Here is a 26,859-nt window from a genome sequence, read left to right as displayed (position 1 = left end):
CAAGTCATGATCTCGCGGTCTGTGAGTTCGAGCCACGCGTCGGGCTCTGTGCTGAGGGCTCAGAGCCTGGAGCCTGCTTTGGATTCTGTCTCCCTCGCTCTCTGCCCCTCCCCCACTCATGCTCTGTCTCTGTCTCTCTCAAAAATAAATAAACATTAAAAAAATAAAAATTTTAATTTCAGATTTCTAACCCCAAATCCAATTCTACTGAATCAGAATCTCTCTTACTCATTTCTTTAAACTATAACTGCTGGAACTAGAATATATGCTTATTGGAAATAATTTACAATTTCCACAATCTGAAACAAAAACCATCAAATGAAAACCTACTCTATTAAATCTGATAACAAGCTTCCAATTCAATAAATAAGGTCAATGCAGAGTCATTTTTCTTAATGATCACATGGAACAAAATTCTAGTTGTAATTAAACTATCATGCAATAAGTAGAAATGATAAGTAGTAAAAATTGAAGAGATGATAAACATAAATTATTTTCTCAATAACTCAAACTAATGTTACTCTCACAGACACTAAATAATAATTTTGGTCAACTGACATTTCTCCTGTATCTGTCATGTTTCTTTTATGGTGACCACAAAGAAGCTGAAGTTACACTTTGATCAATCCTACTATACAGCGTAATCATATGTCAACTAAATTCCAGTATGAAGAGATTAAAGATTAAAGGTCAAAAAAGAAAAAAATGGGCAACATAGGAACTCTGCAGGTAGTTCCCTACACACAACAAGGTTCAGATACTTCACATGATAGTATTAATATGATAAAAATTTTTGGCTCAATTCTTTCCATGACTCTTGAGAAAAACCACAAAGGACTTTAATGCTGCATCTGTGCGCCACTTCAATCTTCATACATACATACACACACACACACACACACACACACACACACTCACCTCAAGCTTTCTAATGTAACAGAGCTAAATATTTCTTTTCAGTCAATAAAGTTAACAGTTAAAATTTACTTATAACTATCCCACATATAAAAATGGTTAAAGCAGGGTGCCTGGGTGGTATAGTCTGTTAAGGGTCAGCCTCTTTTGCTTTTGCCTCAGGTCATGATCTCATAGGTTCATAAGATCCAGCCCTGTACTAGGCTCTGTACTGACAGCACAGAGCCTGCTTGGGATTCTCTCTCCCTCTCTCTCTGCCTCTCCCCAGCTCATTCTCATTCTCTCTCTCTCTCTCTCTGTCTCTCTCTCTCTCTCTCTGTCTCTCTCTCTCTCTCTCTCTCTCTCTCTCTCTCTCTGTCTCTCAAATAAACTTTAAAAATGGTTGAAGCAACTTTTATCATCTTAGACAATTTAAATGTCACTCACCAAACATTTATTTATAAATTAGGGTCATTTCCCATGTAAAATACATTGCAGTCACCTCCATTCCAGAGGTGTTAATTTCTGTAGAGCAAATTACATATAAGGTAACAGATAAAAAGTAACTAAATAGTAATTAATGTTCGGCTTTATTCGTCCTAAGAAAATCAGAGAAGATATTTTTTATGTTTTTAATGTTTTTATTTATTTTTGAGAGAGTCTGAGTGGAGGAGGGGCAGAGAGAGAGGGAAACAGAGGATCTGAAGCGGGATCCGGCACCCAGGGCATCAAGGCCAATGTGGGGCTCTAACTCACGAACCAGGAGATCATGACCCAAAGTGAAGTCCAATACTCAACTGACTGAGCCACCCAAGTGCCCATATTTTTTTCAAATCTCAAATTATTTAACCACCACATTTTCATTCAAAACATATATACTTTTTATTGTTACTTTTTCTAATTTGTAGCTTTGTTTTCACATGGAATATAAATCTTAGCACTATTCTATATGATAATTAGAGTATAGTCCGAAACATTTTTCAGCTAATTGAAAAGAAGAACAATTACTTGAATCATCTGGTAAATAGAATAACCTATAAAAATGATAATGACGGAACAAATGAATAAAAGGAAGAATAACTATTTCATGCCAGTCTTCAGACTAACAATGGCATTGTTAGAGTCACCTTCCAAATAACTGTACTGCTCTTCATTACAAACAGTATATTCATTTGCTGACACTGAACCAATATAATAGATGAAATCACACACAGGGCCAATTTAATCAATGATGAAAGAAAGCTGACTGTTATTCTGAAACATGGCTGGTATTTTTTGGCCTAACAAACCAGATAAACAATCAGGATATTTGAGCTGTTAGTGCACAAAGTATGCAAGATGAAGTAAATACGACTAAATAATGAAATAGGGTATCAGTGGACATCATTACACTAAAATCTCAGAGACCTTTCTGTAACCATTAGCATTTGGTTTAGCTTAATCACCAGACATCTTTATAAAACCGTCTAAAAGACATTACATCAAAGTCTAAATTACAAGTGAGTACCATCTGCTCGCTTATACTATCACACCCAGTGCTTTCCTTATTAACACAGCATTCTAAAAAATAAAATATAAACTAAAAGGTCACTTTATGAAAAGACTACTTGATAGCAATTTGCATAACACAATTTTTGAGATCGTGTATTTTCATTTAGCGTAAATGTCTAAACACAATGTCCAAACCCAGGGCTGTCCAACAAAGCTTGAAACACAATATGCTTGCAATTTTTATTTAATAACATTCTCCATTTTATTCCCTTATTCCCATGCTTTATTTTACTTAACTCCTATATCCACATTACTCACTAAAATAACCCCCATTAGATGAATATTAATACAAATATAAAAAAATAATTCAAATTTTCAAAGCAGAGTCATACCATACTAACATTAAAACTCAAATAAAATTGAAGTATATCTGTTATCAAAGCAACTTATATTCCTGGTAAGTATATACCAACACAATATGTATGAAAAAAAGGTTTCAGTCAGGTAAGTCAATAACTGAAAAGTTTCCTCCATTTTAATTTTTGAATGTTATTTTAGAATAGAATCATAAAGCAAATATTTTGAAATACGACTATATACTGAGGAAAATTTTTTGATGATACGATAAAAATTTCTCACTTAGTTTTCAAACTCCCTTTTCTTTACCTTTTACGTCTGCATGCTATCTTAAAAAACAGGTCAATGCTTTTGGTGATTAATAAAAATTCAGAAAAAGAAGTATGTTATATTTAGTTGAAAATTTGTAAGCACATTATATAGTTATTTTAGCTGTAGCCCAGTAAGAGAATCTTTAGTCCTACTACACACAGTTTTTAATCCCTTAATCTTATACTTGTTAATACTTTTTAAAATTTTTCTTTCAATTTGTTGACATCTTCAAAACTTGAGACATTTTGATTCTACCCCCTTAAAAGGTTAATTTTTGCTGCTTTTAATCCATTTTCATCTACCAAAAACGTTAATTTTATAATTTTTTCCAGTTGTCTACCAAAGTATGGTTTCTCAAACTCATCACTATTGACACTTTGAGCCAGATAATTGTTTTCGGTGGGAGAGTTCATGCATTACAGAATGTTAACAGCAACCCTTGACTCTATTAGATGCCACTTGTGACAACCAAAAATGTCTACACACGTTGCCAAATATCCCTTAAGGCACAAACTGCCTCTGGTTGAGGACCACTGACCTAAAGACAGATAAAAGGCAACTACCCTTGTCAACCTCAGGTTAAACTTAAACACAAAGCATGTAAACAAAACATCAGACCACACCACTCTTGTGCACGTGCATGTCTGACAAGAATCCTATGGAAATAATTTTTATCTTCATATACTTATTTTTATACTTATTACCTATATAATCCTACGTCTATCAACACAGAAGACTACATTTATAATTACAGTCTTTTTTTAATTTTTATTTATTTTGCGGGGGAAGCGGGGGCAGAGAGAGATGGAAACAAAGGATCTGAGGCGGGCTCTGTGCTGACAGCAGAGAGCCCCACATGGGGCTCAAACCCACAAACCATGATCATGACCTGAGCTGAAGTCGGATGCTTCACCGACTGAGCCACACAGGTGCCCCTATAGTTTATTTTTAAAAGACATAGGAGGAAGTAAAAGTTCCTGAAATCAAAACAGAATCTGACAAATTTTAGCAAGAAACTAGAGTCAATTTACAACACAGCACAGCAGTGATTCCCTACATACTTCCTAAGTGTGTTGATGTGCAAAGTGCTTTCGGTACCAAATGGTAGGCTAATGATCAGAAATTAGCAATGGTAAGAAATGATTAGAAAGCAGCCATGTTAGCTACATCACCATTTACCCATAAATACTAACCACACTGCAGTTACTGTTTGCTGAAATACACTTCTTCTCGTCACACCACTGGCACCCGTTTGTATTGGCAGTGCAGCTGGCACAATCCGCGTATCTGTAACATCTGTCATCAGGAGCAGCTGTGACGCAAATGGGAGACAAACACATCAGGATGAGAAAGGAAATGTCACACTTCTCAATTCACACATTTTTAATGTTTAAGAATCACTAAGACTTTTTACAACATAAATATGGCCATCACCATCAAAATAACTTCTTCAACATGAAGGTAACTTTGTAGTTTAATTGTATTTACAAGTTTTGAGATACCTGCCACTCTCATTTTAATTATTCAATCCACCAAGATCCTACAGCCATTTAAAATTTATCCATTATGGAGGAGGAAAAAGACTTACAGGTATTTTACTAGAAAAAAGCATTACTAACATTTAAAAGAAACATTATAATAAATACACATTGTTTATCATTCTTCATAAAGATTTTAGAGACATCTGAGTTATCACAGACTAACAAAACTTTCTAATGTATTAGAAAATACATTGCTTATTATAGCATGGAAAAATGCATAAAACCCCACCCATCTGAAGAAAACTGGACAATTTTTATCCAAGTCATTTATTCATAAATATTTACTAGTAATGTTTTGCATTTTATTTATTTATTCAATAGTTTATAAAAAGTACTAAACTAAAACATTAGTCATCAAAATTCTAGAAAATCTTTGAGATCTGTGGTTGGCTTGGCAATATTAAAGAAGAAAAAAACTACCAAATACAGAATAAATTATTTCACTTTATTTCTTAGAAACACAGTATTTTAATTTTTTTTTTAATGTTTGTTCATTTTTTGAGACAGAGAGAGCGTAAGAGGAGGAGGGGCAGAGAGAGAGGGAGACACAGAATCTGAAGCAGGCTCCAGATTCTGAGCTGTCAACACAGAGCCCGACACAGGGCTTGAACCCAGAAACTATGAGATCATGACCTGGGCTGAAGTCGGCGCTTAACTGACTGAGCTACCTAGGCACCCCAATAACACAATATTTCTTAGAGTATACTTTATTTATTTTTTAATGTTTATTTATTTTTGAGAGAGAGAGAAAGAGAGAGAGAGACAGATCATGAGCAGAGGAGGGTCAGAGAGAAATGGAGACACAGAATCTGAAGTAGGCTCCAAGCTCTGAGCTGTCAGCACAGAGCCAGACACAGGGCTCGAACTCACAACTGCGAGATCATGACCTGAGCCAAAGTCAAGAGCCAGATGCTTAACTGGTTGGAGCTACCCAGGCACCCCAGTTTTCAGCATTTTAAGGCACATGAACTCGACAAGAAGCATGGTGGGGAAGATGGGCACCTATGTAACTAACTCCAACACTAGTCTGAGAGCTGTGTTAAGGCAGCAATGTAAAGGAAGTCCAGGTGGGCAAAGGGAAGCGAAATGTTTATCCCACTGAAACAATTCATGAAGGACGTTGACTTTTTTTTTAATATTTATTCATCTTCGAAAGACAGAGACAGAGCATGAGTGGGGGAGCGGCAGAGAAAGAAGGAGACACAGAATCCAAAGCAGGCTCCAGGCTCTGAGCTGTCGGCACAGAGCCCGACCTGGGGCTCGAGCTCACGAACTGTGAGATCATGACCTGAGCCAAAGTTGGACGTTTAACTGACTGAGCCAGCCAGGTGCCCCAGAAAGAGTATACTTTAAAACATTTTTTACTTATATAGTTCAATAGTACATACATATATATGACCAGGTTACTCATAAAATTTTATATGTGTAATAATACATATAGAATTAAAAAGAGAAATCTAAAAAGGGCTAATAAAAAAATTTAATTATTAAGCATTGCTACATTCAAACATGAAAATTCTTAATTAAAGTATTATGAATTTTTAATTTCTAAAAGCTATAGGTAATTTTTTTGGAAATAGAAATTATCTTTTGTTTGTTTTTATAATTTATTTTATTTTTTTAAATTTACATCCAAGTTAGCATATAGTGCAACAATGATTTCAGGAGTAGATTCCTTAATGCCCCTTACCCATTTAGCCCATCTGGTTGTTCTCTACATTTAAGAGTCTCTTATGTTTACAACCCCCTCTCCATTTTAAGTTATAAGTAATGCTTATAAGCAAAATGCATTACAACTTCTAGCCAAGTAAAGAAGCTTTATGCCAGAGGGGAGGGAAATAAAAAAAACCTTTACCTGTTTTAGGAGGGCATTTTGCTCTAAGGATATTATTAGTATTCCCAGATTCCCAAGATTCACAGTGATTTTTATTCCAAATACATTTTATTCCTGGACCAGCATTCTTACAAAGTTCTTCATCTCTGAAAGCCTTGCAGTTTGGAGGCTTGTAAACAAGGATATCATTAAGGAGTACACTAGAAAATCCTCCAAATATATACATGGACCTATTAAAAAAACAGAATATTAAAGAAACAATATTAAGAAAACTCTAATGAATTAGTTTCAAAAATAAATTTAAGTATACATTTTGCATTTCATCAAGGAAGCAATTTTTTTAGAAATAGAAAGTGCTATTCATGGATAGATACACTTTAGAACTGCTATCTAGAATTATAATTTTTGAATTCTGACAGTGAATTTAGATATTAGGTACAGAGTCCTTCTTACAGTATTTTACCATCCTCTTATAAAATAGTAGGACCAAGAGTAAAATAATCAAAAAGATATTCAAAATTTTAATTTGGAAAGGAAAATCCAGACAATTATTAAATTAATTCAACTACCAGTGACAAAGAAGTTTGACATGCCTTCAAAAGAGCATCATTTTAACTTCAATTAATTTAATTTCAATATTATTAACATAATAAATGGAAAAAGATCAGAAAATACTTCAGTAGTATCTTTTATTACTTAGAAAGTAAAATAAAAGTCAATATAACACAATATTTCAACAAAGAAGGGTGGGGTGTTATGTGTAAACTCTGAATTTCATTTGTTACTATTTTGAAAGCCAACTGATACCAATTACAGAGTTTCATTGTGGTTAACTTCTACCTGCTTTTAGTATCATATTGAAGAAGTTTTACAAAATTAGAGTAAGGTGGTGATAAAATGAACTTACAAGAATGTCATTATGAATTACAAATTTTAAGCTAATGAATGAGCTGGTATAGTTTCCTGCCACATTACCAAATTTTGCTATAGAAATAGAAAAATAATACTAACCTAAAGGAAGAAAGTAACTTAATGCTTGTCCCATCCCAAATCTCAAGGGATATAAAGATAGTAAATCCCAGAGAGGTAAAGGGACTTGTCAAAAATCATGCATTTAATGACAGAACTAAAATGAGAATCTAATTCTTCTCCCTTTCCTTGTCAAAAGCCATGCATTTAATGACAGAACTAAAATGAGAACCTAATTCTTCACCCTTTCCTTGCTCTCCTTGTTAGAAATATGGGGCTATCCTTTCTGTCATTTTAGTTTGATCTTTTTAAAAGAAGTCATTGTCTGATCTCTACTAAAAGGAAAGAAGGCAGGATGAATTTTTTAAAAGTACCTGAAGTTTTATCTCAGCACTTTCTTCGCTCCCCTTTCCCTTAAATATATTTGAACACAAAAGAATAAAGGATATGGTTAACAAACCAAAATGTATTCCATGGTAGACTAGGGATACCTAAGGCCATTAAGTACAAATAATATTTCCTTTTAAATAGTAACAGAATATGTGGATAGTATGACTGATAAATATATGCCTTTTACCCATTAATGACAACTGCAGAGTGTCCAAATCTGTTGACATCTCTATGAAGATTTGGTTTCGGTAATATTTTCCATTCATCACAAGCTAGAAAAAAAGAGAATGGCAAAAAAAACTGAAATAAAACAATAAATTAAGACAAATATTATAAAATAATCATTGGTCAAATTAAAGACACAATAATTACAATTAGGAAGCCTTTCATTAATTTGCCATGACCTACAATTTAGTATCATAACTCAACTTAACATCATTCCTTAAGTAAAAAGAACTTCTAAATAAAATTCCCACAAATAAATTTAAGTGTATGAGAACAGCAAAAATGAAAGGAAAGAATGAGGTTAACTTTACATTGGAGGATAATTCCAAAGACATATCTTCATTAAACAAACCGAGGTTCATATAGTAAATTACATGAATTGTCAATACTAAATAAACCTATTAGAAAGTTAAATTACTAAGTCAAATTGTATATGCATGCTTATTACAAAATTAAATGAAATATATAATATTCAGTGAAAGCCCTAAAAACAGAATCATCAAAAGAAAATATTTAAATCATTTCAACCATCTGATATTTCAAAATAATAGTGTTCATTTTATGTAAAATAAAGTAACTTGTGTTGTAAAAAAGAATAGGAAAAAAACCTAAATAATTCATGAGCTACATAAAAAATATGGGAAAATGGTTAAAGAAAACTGTGTATTATTTCAATATAACCTAGCCTCAAGCTAACATAGCTTTTGAGATGTTAAGTGATTCCGTTTTCAGTGACATTCTCGGGACAGTGTTTTAGATTTCATCTTCTTAGACATGACATATCTAAAGGCAGACATTGATATTTAATAAAAGTACATACATGTAAAAAGCTTTTAAAAACAAATTTTATTTTTAGGTAGTATAGAAGCCTTTTTGGAACAAGAAAATAAAATACAGTTAGTTGTAAAAGTTAAAGTTGTAATAAATTGTTTTCCTATTTATGTAATTATGTCTATAACACTAGGAATAAAAGAATAATTTGGTTTTATTTTAATGTTACTACTAATTAAGATCAAAGAAGTTAGAAAAAACAAAATCAAAGTTTAGAAAATGAAACTAGAAGACTAAGAGCAATAACCTACATCCTGAATTGTATGTCCCAAAGTCTATTCCAAAGAACATAAATCCTCCCCACAAAAGAGGGTATTCTTTAGTTTGTATAATCTGTCTATAGTTCATAAAATACATCTGCCTATTATATACTCTCAAAAGACAAAGTAGACATAGAGAAGTCTAACTATACCTAACACAGTGTTTTCCCAATATTATATCCACAGAAGCACTTTTCATGTAATACTTTTCACATTAATATTCCCAAGAGCCAATGCTCCTGATATCACATTTTGGGAAATACTATTAAAGAGGCCTATATATAGGATTAATAGTCTGCCAATTTCACATGTTCATTTAAGAAGGGTGCTTACATGTGTATAGTACTATAAAACTTCCAAAGTGCATTCATGTACATAATTTAAAATTATCTTTATAAGAATCCAGTGAAGTTGACTGAGCAAGTATTATAAGTTGGAAATGAAAAATTAGATCTAGGAAAAGTTAAGCAATTTGCTTAAGGCCCAGTTGATTACCTCTGATTTTCTATAAATTATGTCTACAAATACTTGATATTTAAAAGTGTACTTGTAGCAAATTCTGAAAGATTGCTCCCATTTGGAAAGAAAGGGTGACCTGTAAAATGCACAGGCTTTGAGAAAGAAAGAGATGGAAATGTTAGAGACAGCTAATAAGTTAGGACAGATAGATTTCAATAATTCCACCCAACCCCAACACTTGCGCGCACACACACAGACACACATACACACACAGCAAGTGATTTACAAATTGTATTGTTTGTAGAATTCCAACAACAGAATTAGAAACCTGAATATGCTTCAAAGAAATGAAACAAAAAAGAGTCAGATCAAAGAGAAAGACTGCCAGATACTAGTTTGTAACAAAAATCTTCAAAGAAGAATCTTTAAGATCATTTGGAAGCATCTGGAATCTAGAAAATAAAGTGACCCAACAATCTGAGCTTACCTGTATCTAAAAGATAAGTAGGGGAGCCTATGTGGCTCAGTTGGTTAAGCATCTGACTTTGGCTCAGGTCATGATCTCGTGGTTGTGAGTTCAAGCCCCCTGTGGGGGCTCTGCTCTGACACCTCAGAGCCTGGAGCCTGCTTCAGATTCTGTGTCTCCCTCTGTTTCTGCCTCTCCATCCCTCCCTCCCTCCTTCCTCCTTCTTCTTCTTCATTTTAACCATGCCATGGCATTCCATATTATGATTATACCAAAACACATTTGTCCTTTTAAAGGTCATATAGACTTTTTCTTTTTCAGATTTTTTTCCTACCACAAGTCATGTTGGTTTTGGCTCATTGTTACACACGTTTTCTTTTGCACGTTTTGAGAGTTTCTCCAGGTAGACTTCTAAAAGGAAAATTACTAAGTTTAAACAAAGACACTAATGCAATTTTACTAGGTTTTGCCAATTTACTCCCCAAAGTAGGTGCACTGACTCAAATTCACACCAGCAGTGCATGGTGGCTCTTCTTATCACATTTTTTCCATTATGTATCTCTCTCAGACTTTTAAATTTTTACCAATCAGATAATGGTTTCATTTTTTTTCTAGTTACTGGTGAGATGGAGCATCTTTTCTTTCACATTAATAGGTCATTTGTTTTCACTCTTCTATAAAATCACTGTTCAAGCCTTTGCCCATTTTTCTATTTGAGTTTTGTTCTGGGTTTTTTAATAAATATTTTATTTTTAAATAATCTCTATACCCAGCATGGGGCTCGAGCTTATAACCCCAAGATCAAGAGACGCATGCTCTTCCAACTGAGCCAGCTCAGGTGCCCCAAGATTTTTGTTTTTTAAATAATTTTAACAATTCTTTATTAAATGTTCTAAATATAAATCCTTTGTTGATTATATGCGCTAATATATACTCTCCTCTGGCTGTGATTCGCCTTTCCATGTAGTTTATGGAGTCTGATTTTACAAAAGTTTATATATAAACTAGGTCAAATTTACCATTTCTTCATGATTTACTCTTTTTATTCTTAACTCAAGATTTTACAGATAATCTCCAATTTTCTTCTAAAGGTTGGATGCACAGTTTCTCTTTTACCATTTTGATCTTCAATCCGTTTGGAATTTATTTTTGAATATATTCCAGGGATCTAGTTCAATTTTTCCCACATATCATATTTCCCAGATCTTTCTATGTATTAACATATACCAATCTTCCCAGAACCATTATTTTAACATTTACGCCTGACCCACTAATTTGTGACTTACCTAGTTTCTGTACTGCTGTGTTATGTTCTTATTTTGCTTGTTTTTAACCAAACATATGAATATGCAAACGATAAAGGTCAAATAATCCCACAAGGTTTATCACAAAAACTCTCATGCTCATATCTTCCCAATGTCTACTCCTGAATCACAGAGGTAAGCACTTTGAAGTCTAAATAAAAAACTAGACAATATGTTTTTATATTTATCTTCTTATTCTAAGTGGCATACTTAGTTCTTAATTTCAGATAAACTGACTTTCTTCTTAGAAAGATGAAGATTTAACTCTTATGCAGACAAATACATACATACATCCCACTCCCTCCATCTTCCTCGCATACTTACAATTTTATTTAGACCAATATTCAGGATTTATTACATAATATTCACAGATGAGCCATGCAGCATATTATAATTACATTTTATTCTTAAACAATCTTTTATTTTCCCTGAAAATTATTTTTTTTTGCTTAGGTTTCTATATATCTGCTGCTAATTCATCCTCAACTCTTTCCTAGATGTGTATACGTTTTTGCAATATTTCCTAATACACCAAGCTATCTAGCAGTTTCATTTACTTTTTGAAGACATCCCTACTAGAACTCCATCTTTCTTCTCCAATTCAAACTTACCTACAGGGCTGCTGCATCATCCTAATGATTCTCTGCACATTTCCTCTCTATTAACTCTATTTCTTGAATTTGAATTTTTATCAATTTTTATGTTTTAGTCAAATTCATCAATAGGAGACATCATTCTATAGCTTCCAGAGAAAGTGTACATCTGAAATAAATTTTTGAGATGCTATAATTCTGAAAGCGATTTTATTCCACTGTAATACTTATATGATTATTTGATTGTGCTTGGAACTCTAACTTGGAAAGCATTTTCAGATATTGAAGGTATTATTCTCCTATCATCGGGCTTCTGGTTTTGCTTTTGTAACACCCTATACCACTGAGTCCCACAACTTATTAGGACTATTTCTTTTCTCTGTGTATAAGCTTTTGGGATCTTCTTTCAATCTCCACTTTTTATGATGGGTTTTGCTGTCAGTCTGTTCTGGGGCTTCATGAAATCTTTCATTCTGAAAACTCATGGACTTGGAGCCTGGATATTTTTCTTGAATTATTCATTTGATAATTTCCTTCTCATCCAAAATTTTCTGTTTTTTATTTTTGCCACCCCCAATTAATCAGACGGCAAGTTTTCTGGAATAATCATTTAAATGTTTTATCTTTTATCCTATCTTACATCTGTCCTTTGTTCATAATACTTTTGGAACACTCTCCATTTTATCTTAAAATCTGTAAATTTGTTAGACTAATTTTAATTTCAAAAGTCCATTTTTTGTTTTCTGAATGATCTATTTTTAAAAGTCACATTTTTACTTCATAAACGTAACATCTTCTGTCCATAAAGATTGAAGTTATAATCTCCTTCCAGTATTGTATCAATTTCCTTTGATTTACTTTTTCCTATTTGTTTGATATTTTCATCAGATTCAACAGCTTTTTGCAAATGTCTAAATGATAACTCACTGCCCTTCCAAATTTAAGAGTGAAGCAAAACAAAACTGTTTGGAAGTTTTGTGCCTGGCCAAGACATATTGTTGACTGCTGGAATACTTTTTGTTTGTTTATTGACATATAACTGATATACAACACTAAGTTTACAGTGTACAACATAATGACTTGACATATGTGTATATATATAGAGAGAGAGATAGAGTGAAATGATTAAACAGTTAGTTTATTAAACATCTATCATCTCACATAGATACCAAAAAAAAGGTATTTTCTTTCCTTAAGAACTCTTAAGATTTACTCTCTTAACAACTTTCATATATGAAAAAGGACTTACATATATATATATATATATATATATATATATATATATATATATATGGACTTTGCACAAGTGGGACCATTTCAGTTGAATACCTCCAAAGGTCAGTTTTTGTACATGCTTTCTCTTGGCTTGACAGACTCTTTAAGGTAAATCCTCCAATTTCCTGCCCAGAAACTATAAACCTGGCTAACAGTGTTCTGGGCCTAAGTAGAAGAAAGAAACTAGAGGTTTCATTCATAAGCATGTATATTTTCACTTAATCCCGCTGTTTGCAAAATAGTACTGACACCTTTAGCTATGGTCTGGTACTGGGATCAACATCCACAGAAAGTAATACCTTCTCTTTCAGCAGAGTAGAGGAGGAGCAGATACCCATCTGCACAAGTTGAGGAAGAGGATCTGGGGATTTAACAGCCAGTTGTATAGGTTTTTTGGGTTTGGGGGTCTTTTTTTTATGTTTATTTATTTTTGAGAGAGAGACAGAGAGTGAGCAGGGGAGGGGCAGAGAGAGAGGGAGACACAGAATCCGAAGCAGGCTCCAGGCTCTGAGTTGTCAGCACAAGCCCGAGGAGGGATCGAACCCCCCAACCTCAAGATCATTACGAGGCGAAGTAAGATGCTCAACCAGTTGAGCCACCCAGGCACCCCATATAGGTTTTTAATCAAACTTTCTGTTTCAGGCCCACAAGCATACCCCATTTTCAAAAACACTGAAAACTAAAAAAAAAAAAAAAGAAAAAAGACACAGCATATGAGAGAGAAACAACTCCAATTCCAATCCGAAAGAAACGGAAAGAGTACTGGGAGCTTGTCCAAGACTATGAAACAGTGCGATTTAACTGACCAGACCACATATCTACTGATCAAATCACATAAATGGGCAAGGTTCAAAACTCAAAAGCATGTGGCTTCCAGTTTTATCCACTGAATTTCTTCTTATTAAGGTAATACTTGCTTGCATATTTAAAAAGTGAACATCTCAATTTACTAACCATGCTAAAGATTAGGGAGTTGTCTTCTGACTGTTCTCTAAACCGTATTTTTTTCATAAGAGTGTATCTTGAAAAAAAGAACCAAGAGTAAAAGATTAATTAACTTGGGTATTTCAATCTAAAGGAAGGAAGATGAAGAATTCATCAAATGCTCTTAACTAAGAATAGAAAAAATATGTAAAATTTGGGTTAATAGATTTAGATAAGACTGAGGAAAAAGGATCATCACTAGTTTAAGTAATCCAACTTAGATGTAATGAAGACCCAATAACACAACAACAAATATATATATGAATAATATAAATAATATATAAATAAATATATAATAATATAAATATATTAATAATAAATATACAATAAATAGATTATATTTATTTATAATATATTTATAATATAAATAATAAATATATTATAATATAAATAAATATATATATAAATATATACATATATGGATATAAAACTGAATAAGACTGAATTCCTGCCCTCAAAGAATAACAATAGGACATGATAAGTATTAACAGACATATATAAGGAATGCCAAGGGAGCCCCCTCCAAAGAAAAGAAAAGCACATAGTTGCTTCTAATAGTTAACTGTTTTTAAAAGTGACTATGATAACATTATATAAAATTCACTGAAGAATACATAAAACCTTTATAGTGTTTTTAAATGGGTAAAATTTCATACAATAAATGGTCAAGAGCTTTTACTTAATAAAAATAATATGCTAAATGCTTATCAACGCTATGTAATATTTAATTCTGAAAACAAATCTTAGGAGTAAATATTTTTGTCACCATGTCATAAAGAAACAGTCTGTAGATTTGGTAACTTCCTTAAAGTCATTAAATGGCAAAGTCAGTATTCAAAACCAGATCTTAATTACTGCACTATACTGCCTCACTACATCATCAAAATATCCTTTTTAATATAAACATTACTTTCGGGGGCGCCTGGGTGGCGCAGTCGGTTAAGCGTCCGACTTCAGCCAGGTCACGATCTCGCGGTCCGTGAGTTCGAGCCCCGCGTCAGGCTCTGGGCTGATGGCTCGGAGCCTGGAGCCTGTTTCCGATTCTGTGTCTCCCTCTCTCTGCCCCTCCCCCGTTCATGCTCTGTCTCTCTCTGTCCCCAAAATAAATAAACGTTGAAAAAAAAAATTTAAAAAAAAACTACTTTAAAATATAAACATTACTTTCATTAAAGTAAAATAAAACAATAGTTTTAAAGTACACAAGTCCCTGCAGAAGAGAACCAATACAGTACAGTATTGATATTTTAATTATACATGAGAATAATTAAATCAGACTAATAATAATGAAACATAATTCTACTTGGAGAAGTTTGTTGCCTTTTAGCATATATGGTAGTAAAAGGTGAAGGCTTTATTTATTACTATCTGCAAGACATCACTTTGAATTATACCAAAAGTTATATACATTGGTGTTATTTAACAAACCCAGTACTCTTCCTTCAGGCCCATTGTAAAATTAAAGTCCCACACTTCCTAGAAGTTGGATATGATAATATGACTTGCCTTAGCCAACAAAATGCAAGTTAAAGTGACACTTTTATTTCTGGATGGAACCACTGAATTACGAATGAAAGACAAATCAGTTTCATCCTGGATCCCTAAGTGATGACAATAAGCTAATTTCTCCTGCCAACCAACACTAGCCACGTATCATGAGTGAAAAATTAACTTTCATTGGTCTTAATCTTCTGAAAGTTACAGATCTATGGCAGGCATGGATATGAGATATCTAGATCATTCAAGGAAGGAACTCTTATCTGTGTTGCTGGGACTGCTGTCAGTGAACAGTCGTCAGCTGCAAGCTACTTCAGCAATTGCCTTAGCTACCTTTGGGCCACTTCACTCAAGACCTCATCAATTCAAGGACAACCCACATGCAATTGATGATCAACGTGGGTCTTTAAAAGGTCCTGTCACTTCATCCCAACATACAACAACTACGACCAACAATTTTACTTCCAGAGATCATTGTGTGGTTGACTAAGGTTATCTGTCTAGCATCAAAACTCAACTTTACCCTTTGTCAAATCCTGCCTTCTCCCCCTACCTCTTCCAAAGGCATTGACCTTAAGGGTTCTCTCAATGAACATCATGAATACTAAACTCTATCTCAGAGTCTGCTTCCCAGAGAACCCAAACTATGATAGTTGGTACCTGGAGTGATGTAAGAAAAGCAGAAAATAAAATGGAGTTTATGAGCTAAATCACATACTACCAGGCTACCAATGAAAAACCCATCACCGGTGATAGGTGTAACACAAAAAGCCATTGGCACAAGATGGCCATACCATAATTTACCATACCAGTGGTAAATAAGGAAGGTATGCCAAAGAAAAGAATACTCTAGCAAGTCTGAAGTATTAGATGTTTGAAAACAGTTAACTACTAATACACTAAAATTGTATGTCCACTGCTTAGCCCTGCTGAGCTCTAGAAAGAGATCACAAAAGGCTGGGAAAGCCAGAGGGCCTCCTTAGTACTATATACCATTTACAGAGGCTGCCAAATATAGAAGGTCTGCAAATTAAAGAAGGTTTAATTTCAAAGTCAAGGCCCTGCTAGGAAAAGAATAAGGCCCTGACTCATGGGATGGGGACATCTGAATTGACACTCCTGAGAATCTACCCAAATTTTAATTTCCTGAATCATCTGAGACTTCAAATGTGGTCCACTCTACCCTACGTTCATAGATAGTACTCAGCCTTGCTTGAACACAATGCAGGCTTCTCTCCAGCAAGAAGTGTGCTCCAGCTCAGAATCTGTTCACACCTTCCCTATTGGTCACAGAGCCAATAATATTGGCTTAGCATAATTCAGCCAAGTACATGCTGCAACTGCTATGGAAAGAAAGGGACTATGCCCCAAAGTATCTGTAAGACCTAGACAGCAAATATTGGCCGAAGTTGGGGAAATACACATACTACTAGGTAATAAGTGGAGATCGATCAAAGAGGCCAGAACCTTATATTGGATTAGGGAGAGTATACTGATTTAAAAGCACTCTCCCAAGATGCAGGATTTATGACTTAACAAGGACCCTAGGAGATGGTGTGAGCTTACCATTAAAATAACCTTTGAAAGGCAACCTACAGAATTATTATATATCTGACCATATATCTTATCATATATCTGATAAGGTGTTAACATACAAAAATATACAAAGAATTCATAGAACTCAGTAGCAAAAAGAAACCTGATTTAAAAAACGGACAGAGTAACTCAACAGATATTTTTCCAAAGAAGACATTCAAATGGCCAACAAGTACATGAAAATGTGCCCAATATCACTGATTATCAGGGAAAAGCAAATCAGAACCGCAATAAGCTATCATGTCACACATGTTAGAATGGCTGTCACCAAAAAGACTAAAGATATCACATGTTGATAAGAACATGAAGAAAAGGAGACCCTGTGCATTGTTGGTGGGGATGTTAATTTGTACTGTCACTGTTCCTAAAACAGGAAGTTCCTCAAAATATTAAAAATAAAACTACCATATGATCCAGGAATCCACTTATGAGTATATCCAAAGAAAACACAGGATCTCAAAGAGATATCTGCACTCCCATGTTCACTGCAGCATTATTCACAGTAGCCAAGTATGGAAACAATAAAAGTATTCATGAGTGGATAAAGAAGATGTGGCATATCTATACAATTATGTATGTGTGTGTATATATATGTGTGTGTCTGTGTGTATGTGTGTGTGTGTATGTGTATATATATATATATATGTATATATATATATTTGCATATGTGTATTCTATACAAAATGGAATACTATTCTGCCATAAGAAAGAAATTCTGCCCTGAAATTGTGCTAAATGAAATAAGTCAGATAAAGACAAATACTACATGGTATTTTTCTTTACATGTGGAATCTAAAAAAAAAAAAAAAAAGTCAAGCTCATGAAAACAGAGTTAAAAAGTGTCTGCCAAGGTGCCAAGGACTGGGGGATAGGAGAAATGAGGAGAGGTTGGTAATAGGATATAAATTTTCAGTTATAAAATGAACCAAGTATGAGGATTTGATGTATAACATGGTTACTATAGTTGATAGCACAGTATTATATAACTGAAATTTGCTTAAAGAATAAAACTTACTCTATAAAGTATGCCAAATTAAAAAAATAAAAAGAAAAGAAAAAAATCTGTGAGCTTCTGGATGCACTAATTAAACTATATAGGAGGATTGGCATTGAGGAGGGCACCTGTTGGGATAAGCACTGAGTGCTGTATGGAAACCAATTTGACAATAAATTATATACAAAAATAAATATATAAATATAATATAAATATAAATTCAGAGTTTGGGGAAAAAAACAAGAACTCATTTTTAAAAAATAAACAAAATGTGAAATTAAAAAAAAAAAAAACTACCTAGGAGGAATCCTTTCAAATGTATATGTATACCAAATCATTACAGTGTACACGTTGTATATCTTACAATTTTATTTGCCAATTATATCTCAAAAATGCTAAAGAAGAAAAAGAAGATTCCTAGAAACATGAAAAAATACAGCCCTTGCTAAGTAAAATCAAAATGCTAGAACTGCCATAGAAACGAGTAAAGGCAAGGGATAAAAAGTCCATAAACGTGGGCATTCTTAGTCCATATACTAAGTCATGCCAGAAAATCTACCAAGTCATTATATTTATGGAAAGAGACAGCAGGTATGCCATTTGCCAAAGCCATGAAGAATGGAATGGAGAAAGGGACACTAGAATCAGTAAGAATGTGCTGGCTCTCCTCCACAGGCCAAAGCTGATGGTAGGAGAAACCACAACAGAAATGAACTCACTGATGGAGACAGTAGGACAATAGAGCCCAACCGGTGACACTTAACCATCAAAATCCAATCCAAGTAGAGGGCAATATTTGTAGTAAGCAGCAAAGTTGGGAGTGTCAGTCAAGACTAACTTATTGAAAATTAGGAAGATATTTAATAGAATGCAGCATCCCTAGAAGCAAAATAGGCAGCCAGACAGTCGGACACTACTACCTAACTTATATCAACAGAAGAAATCAAGGATGGATGATCAGGAGGCTCATGGTAGATGCTGCGATAAAATGTCACAACTTATTGCTAAGTTTCTGGAGTTGAGCTATTTTTGAAGTCCAGATCTGATATATTTAAAATCCTGGTACCTAAAAGGAACAACCCTATGATACCACAGCAAGTGTTCATGGTAATAATTCCCCTATTTCTTCATCAAAGGCACCCATGGTCATTTCTTTGAGTAAACTTAACCTAGGGGAAAAGGCAACACAAACATTTCAAGTACTTTAGGACACAGGTCTGAGTTAGCACTGACACCCATAGATATAAAGTGTCATCAGGGCCTCTCTTTATAATAGGGATATATGGCAATGAGATAATTAATGATATCCTGGCCAAGGTCCTGTTCAAAATGAGTCACTACATCTGCAGACCTATGCAGTGGTCATGCCCTGCATGTTTCTGGCAAATGGCACAACAGTGACATTGGGTCCTTGATTATCACAGTGGAAAAGATCAAGTGGAAACTTCTGAAACAACTACCCCCTGGATAATATATCTTAAACTAATGTTACATTCCAGGGAGTGTGGGTGGCAGGAATTAGTATTACCCTAAAGAATCTAAAGAATGCAGGGATAATGGACCCCATCAAATCTCCATTCAAATCACCAGTCTAAGCTCCACAAACTAAACAAAGCCTGGGAGATGACAAGAGCCTACTAGTAAGTAGTAGCCCAAATGGCAGGCACTATGCAAAATGCGTCTCTTTGCAAAATGGCCATTTTTAGCAAATGTGTTCTTTGCTAACACTATCAAAAAAAGGATTAAAAACAGTTTGCCTTTATATGGAATAGAAAATAGTATACATTCACAATTACCTCAGGATCAGTCTCCTTTTGTCATAACACGGTCAGAATACATTTGGTCCTATTGGACATCTTGCAGAACGTTACATTGTTCCACTACCTTAATGACATCATTCTAACTGTGCCAGATGAGTAGGAATGACTAAGACAATGGAGGCCTTGTTAAGACATATATGCTTCAAGGGGTGGGAGATAAAATCTATAAAGATTCAGATTTCATACTAGTAAAATATTTAGGGATCCAGTGGTCAAGAACATTCTAAGACAGCTCATCTGAACTGAAAGACCAATTACTACATCTTGCAACTCCTGAGAAAGGCAGAAAACAAACCACCTGGTAGGTCTCTTTGGATTCTGAAGGTAGCGTATTTCAGTCCTGGAAATACTACTCCAACCCACATACTGAACAACATGAAAGGCTGCCAGCTGTGAGTACATGGTAGGGTAGGGAACAGCTCTGCTATAGGTTCACCTACACAGGTACACAGCCCTGAAGTTAAGGTTGCATGACCCAATACAATTATGGCTATTGGTGGTGGCACTGTTGGAAAAAGTAGCACATGAAAATACAGAAAGTTCCAGTGAGCAAATCCCAATGCAGACCCCATACACATGTCAAAGGCCATGCCATCCACGGTGGAAAAGTTTATACTCTTATTTCTGCCACATTATTTGGCCCTGGTAGAGATGGAGTTGGTGACATGGGTTATCAAGTGACCATGTGTTCAGAGTTTCATATCATGAGCTGGCTCTTTTACCAAGAATAGTAAGAACATAAAAATGGAAGTGGCACCCAAGATCAAGCATGAGCAAAATCACGATGCACAAACAATGTGCATGAACCGGTAGCTCAGACCCCATTTTACCTACAAGTGTTACACCAACACCTGTTAACTTACAACCGTGGTCATATGAAGAATCCTCTATGCCCAGATACCAAGAGGAGAAAAATGCAAATATTTCAGCCTGATATGTGAGCACAAGTCAAAAGTAGACATCACATAGACAGCCTCACTTCGGAGTGGCCTTGAAAAACAGTGAAAAAGGAAAAAACCTCCCAAGTGGGCAGGCCTTTGAGGCAGTGTGTTCATCCACACCGTATCCAAAGAGAAATGGCCCAAAAGCAGTAAACAGTGGCCTAGCTGACAGGTCAGCAGCCCAGAAAAATATCAAAAGATCAGAAAGAAGGAGGGTCTGGAGTGAACATGAGCATGGATATATTTGAATGAACACAAAATGTAAAGAACTCTGTGACATAAATTAAAGGCATCAGAGAGCATCTAACATGGAAGAGACAATAAACAATAGACAAACAACTAATACAGCTAACATCAGTTAGTCTCCGTTACAGAACACCTCAGTGCTAGCATACTAGCATGAATACACTAGCCATGGTAGAGAGATGGAGGTCATGGAGAAAGACAATTGCCTGGGCTCCTCTAAACAAAGCTGATCTTGCAGACGTTACTGGGAAATATCCATCCTGACAGCAAGATATCAACCCTGGGCTCTAGATAAAACCATTCCCCAAGAACACCAACTATATATATACTTGGCAACAAGTTGACTACATTGGGACCCTTCCACCCTAGTTGAACCAACAATTCATTATGCAAGAAGAGATAAATATTCTGAGTATCAGTTTGCTTTCCCAACCACATGGTCTTAACCTGAAAATTATGAAGTGTTTGATCAAGCAGCATGGGATCCTATGTTATCAGGAGACACACTACAGCAAACAAAGTACAGGAATGAGGTCATAACCATGTGATACATGGTCATACAACACAGTGTGATGGGTTTTTGGATAGGCACAATTGAAGCACCAGGATGCAGGATAAACCTTGGAATTAAGCAACTTTAAATGGTCCTCTGTCCTCAGTTAGGAAGAATACACAATTCCAGGAACCCAAAGAGTGAAAGCCACTCCTAGTGGCCTCACTTTCACTGATACAGTTGAGTAGCTTGTGCTTCATATTCTGGAAATCTGGACTCTGCAGGATTAGAGATTTTATTCCCCAAAGGAGAAATACTCTGGCAGGGGCCACAGCAATATCCCATTGAACTACAAGCTATAGTGCCACTTTGGTATCTCAGGGTCCTTGTGTCAAGGGACCAGAAAGCAGGCAAAAAAGGAGTCATCATATTGGCAAGGATAATTGGCTTTGATTGTCAAAGGGAAGTAGGACCGAGGTTACAAAATGAGGGCAGGGGAATAGGTTTCATACACAGGTGATCCACTTAGGTGTTTTGTGGTATCCTCTCACCAAGGGTGATGGTAAATGGGCAAGTTCAATACCCACAGTAGAAGATATATGATGATCAAGGACTCAAATACCCAAGGGTAAGGGTCCGGGTCAAGACACAGAGATCAGAAGAGATTCCAACTGAGGAGAAGGGATATTTAGAAAGAATACTGGAGGGGGACATGACGAGTATCAATTGCAGCCCTGAGACCAGCTGCAGAAGCCAAAGCAATAATCTAAGTTTCCCTGTTAAGAATGGGTCACTGAAATGGTAGAGGAGCTCAAGGAATGAAATATATATTGGCAAATATATTCGAAAGTAAACTGAGTAGCTCAAAGAATGAACTGTGATGAAAAGTCCTAACAAAGGACAACTCTGATGGACATTTCAACTCCAGAGTTCCCCTGGGATTGGATGTGGCCTTCCCTTAAAGTGTGCTTGACTTTTCCTTCTGTCTAATCCTGCTTCAGCCTCCTCCTTTTCATAGCTGTTCATCCCAATGACCTAATAAGCACCCTGAACGCTAAACTCAGTCTCCAAATGTGCTTTCCAGAGAACCCAAACTGACAGGACTGTTTGTTGCCACAGTATAACCTAACCTATACTGACTGATACAATACAATAAATGTGAGGTTTCCTCTGCCGTTTCTTAAAATTGCTGGCAAGTCGTTTTAATTCATAAAACCATGTAGGAATAACCGAATTTAACTTTCAAGCTTATGAAAAGCTTGTTGAGGTAAGCAACTTTCGCACTTATAGACATTTTCATGTTTGCTGATGTTTGCCCAACACGCCAGGACTTGTCAAGAGAATGAGAAAAGAAACAGATAGAAGCAGTTGTTACAAACAGACTCTCTACTTATCCCTTCCAGCTTCCTCAATAACTACAAAACAGAATGTTCAGCTGTATGAATTCTGTTGCCGATTTTTCACATTCTTGATCAGGATTCACAATAAAACACATATTGGTTTTCTTGTAAGATGTAGAAGTTCTCAAATGCCTTAAAGCTCAATGTTTAATTAATATAATTTGTTTACACGTACTCTATTCCCATTCTTACACTGTAAAGTCTGTTATATTATTATTTTTTTTTAATTTTTTCAACGTTTTTTTATTTTTGGGACAGAGAGAGACAGAGCATGAACGGGGGAGGGGCAGAGAGAGAGGGAGACACAGAATCGGAAACAGGCTCCAGGCTCCGAGCCATCAGCCCAGAGCCTGACGCGGGGCTCGAACTCCCGGACTGCGAGATCGTGACCTGGCAAGTCTGTTATATTATTAATCTGACTACAATCTATAACTGTTATGTCTTACCAAGACACTATATTTCCAGAGCACTCCGGTCATTATCACTTTACAAACAGTTCAAGTCTACACAAATGAAAGCAAAACCCACATGGCTACTGACATCATGAAAACTGACAGAAATACTATTCCATGCCAACAGAGAAGCCATACAGGACTAACAACCAAAGTAAAATATACTCTCTAGAATATAGATATAAAAAAACTTATACTGCAAGGTACTAAATATTTATTTACAAACTATACCCTCAATACACAGAAGATCAAGAAATTAGAGTTATCAGTCTCTCAAACCCGCATTTCAGCAGTCAGAACACTGTACTACTGGAATTATCTACCTATGAGAGGCCACATACTTACATTAAGAACTTATGCTGAAATTCAGAGACTGGTTTATTTTATCAATGATGCATAATATATTACAGGTGGAAAATGAATATTCATTAGCTAATTTTCCTATATATATATTCATGCTTTTCATGAAAATATGTATCTGTAATACTTTAAGAACACATCTTAAAGATTCTTTTAATAATCCACTTGAAATGCCAGTTGAAAAGTCAGTATTCATATTACTAAAAAGAACACACAGATTGTGTATACAAGACTCAAAACTAGATGGATACGCGGTAAAAACTTCTATTAATGGTTTGTATACTTTTATAATAGAAAATATTGTAGAAAAATTATAATAGAAAATATTGCCAAAAATGTTTTCCCACCTGCCCCTTAAACGATGGTGCTTCACTGGGTTTTTCCCCCATTAGGTCAAAACTCCTCTTAATGTTGTAAAAGGTGCACACTTTTTCTAGGTTATCTAATTCATACCCACAGTTTCACTCAGGATTTCGGCCCCTGACATTCACTCAATAATCATGTATTTAGTTTCTTATTCTCTGTCAGGAAAAGTGCGTATCACTATTTGACTCTCAATCTTAATTGAAATGATTTTATGGTTTTAATATACATTGATATTTCCTGTTGGCTTCCATAAATAGTCTTGATGTAATAAATGATATTTATAGATTCCTTGATAATGAATCATACATGAATTCCTAGAATAACTACTACTTGGTCATAATTTAATACACTTTTGAAACACTGTTGAGTACTATTTGCTAACAATTTCTTTTAAATTTTGATTCTATATTCATGACTGCTTTCCCCTGCCTTTCTTCCCCTGGGATTTTGTTAAGGCATTTGAAAACTTCTGTTCAACTTTATATTTATTACAAGAATCTTTATTCAGCAATTTTTGCATTTAAAACAATCTCTCAGAATGCTAGTAGATCTGGTAAGAGAAATGGAGATTTATTGTTCATTATTCCTTTCTTTCTCCTTGATTTTCTATCCAGAGGTCGCTACTTTCTGATTACTTTGTTGGAGAGGGGAGGCACAATAAAATTCAAATAGACTTTACAAATCTGATTAGCTCTAAATCTCCTAATAAAACTAATTCTGAGTCTCTTGCTACATTAACAAATATTATATGCCTTTTTCCCAATTAAAGATCATTCAAATTTTTTTCTTGTTAAATCAGGGAAAAAGAATCAAATTACAGGGTAGATTCAAAAGAAATCTGAGCTTAGGCTTGGGTTCAAATTCTGAATATACAATCTTATGACCTATGTGAGTTTGGGTTTAAACATGCTAAATTAGTTTCTTCTCTATCAATGAACACAGTAATAGATACTACACAGATGTTATTAGGTGTTATCAGCATTATATTATAAAGCATTTGTTAAGTGCCAAGCACCATAGGAAACATTTGACAAATATTCTCCCTATTCTCAAAATGAAGTCACTTCTTCCTTTACTTACTGGACTCTTTCTTAAAAAGAACAAGCTACTGGGTGCCTGGGTGGCGCAGTCGGTTAAGCGTCCGACTTCAGCCAGGTCACGATCTCGCAGTCCGTGAGTTCGAGCCCCGCATCAGGCTCTGGGCTGATGGCTCGGAGCCTGGAGCCTGTTTCCGATTCTGTGTCTCCCTCTCTCTCTGCCCCTCCCCCGCTCATGCTCTGTCTCTCTCTGTCCCCAAAATAAATAAACGTTGAAAAAAAAAATTAAAAAAATAAAAATAAAAAGAACAAGCTACTATTTCCTCTATGTAATAGTAAATTATACAAAGAAAAAGAACCCCTTGAGCAAAAAATACAGTAAAGTTAAATACAGTAGTTGGCTAAATCCAGTGAAAAAAATGTGTGAATAATTCTAAGAGGTTTTCTGATGGACAAAGAGAGTTCTTTCAGGTGGCCAGGCAAAGCATGCTGCTTTCACCAAGAAGAGCGCTAAGAACTTAACAAATGCCATAGAGAGATGTTGATTAACAAAGATATGAATAAAATAACTTCCAGAAAATGAAAATAGCTTTAAACATAAAGAGCAAGCAAGTTGGAATTTTTATCGTTTTGCTGAAGTGTTCAAAAAATTAAATAATTAGAGGGGCGCCTGGGTGGCTCAGTCGGTTAAGCGTCCGACTTCAGCTCAGGTCATGATCTCACGGTTGGTGAGTTCGAGCCCTGTGTCGGGCTCTGTGCTGACAGCTCAGAGCCTGGAGCCTGCTTCAGATTCTGTGTCTCCCTCTCTCTCTGCTCCTACCCCACTCACGCTCTGTCTCTCAAAGATGAATAAATGTTTAAAAAAAATTTTTAATAGATGTTTTAAGTATGATTTTTAATGAAATTATAGGTCTTATAAAATTATACCCATTGTACACTCACATACACACGCACACACACTCTACAGGGGTGTACAAAAATATGCATGCTATGCTGTGTAAACTAGTCAAGTGATTTTTAAGTGTACAGTGAATTATAACTTTAGTGTGCTTTAACTATGTGGTTAACTATATACATTTTCACACATTACCAATTAAAATATTACTTCTGCAAATATGAAATTACTTTTCAGTTTTGTTTACTGAGTTTGTTTTTAAATAATTATGTACAAAAAAATTAACATCATAAGTGAAACTGCCACGCTCAAAAAAATTATTTTTAAAACTCTTATTATTGGAGCACCTGGCTGGCTCACTCAGTAGAGCACATGACTCCTGATCTCAGGGTTGTGAGTTCAAGCCACACACTGGATGTAGAGCTTACTTAAAAAAAAAATAAATAAAATTTTGAAAACTCTTATTATTTTAATCTGATTTAAAGTTTCAGTTCAGTTTCAGTATATCTGCTTTCTGCAAGATATATTTCTAATAGAAATCCTACTCCCTCTCCTATTCTGAAGTAATCTAACCTAGGAA

General features: G+C 35.0%; 1 protein-coding gene across 1 annotated transcript in view; it reads right to left on the bottom strand.

Annotated features, from left to right (window-relative positions):
- ATRNL1 (attractin like 1) overlaps positions 1-26,859 on the bottom strand; it is a 782,697-nt gene that overhangs the window by 624,116 nt on the left and 131,722 nt on the right. Inside the window, exons 11-13 of the mRNA XM_043597648.1 lie at positions 7,976-8,060; positions 6,451-6,659; positions 4,248-4,366 (exon numbers count right to left, since the gene is read on the bottom strand). Coding sequence (XP_043453583.1) covers positions 4,248-4,366; positions 6,451-6,659; positions 7,976-8,060 — 413 coding nt within the window. The remainder of the gene's footprint in view (positions 1-4,247; positions 4,367-6,450; positions 6,660-7,975; positions 8,061-26,859) is intronic.

This window comes from Prionailurus bengalensis, chromosome D2, assembly GCF_016509475.1.
Source record: "Prionailurus bengalensis isolate Pbe53 chromosome D2, Fcat_Pben_1.1_paternal_pri, whole genome shotgun sequence".
Taxonomy (NCBI): Eukaryota; Metazoa; Chordata; class Mammalia; order Carnivora; family Felidae; genus Prionailurus; species Prionailurus bengalensis.
The sequence above is the reverse complement of the archived record's forward strand: the minus strand, read 5'-3'. Positions and strand labels throughout refer to the sequence as shown.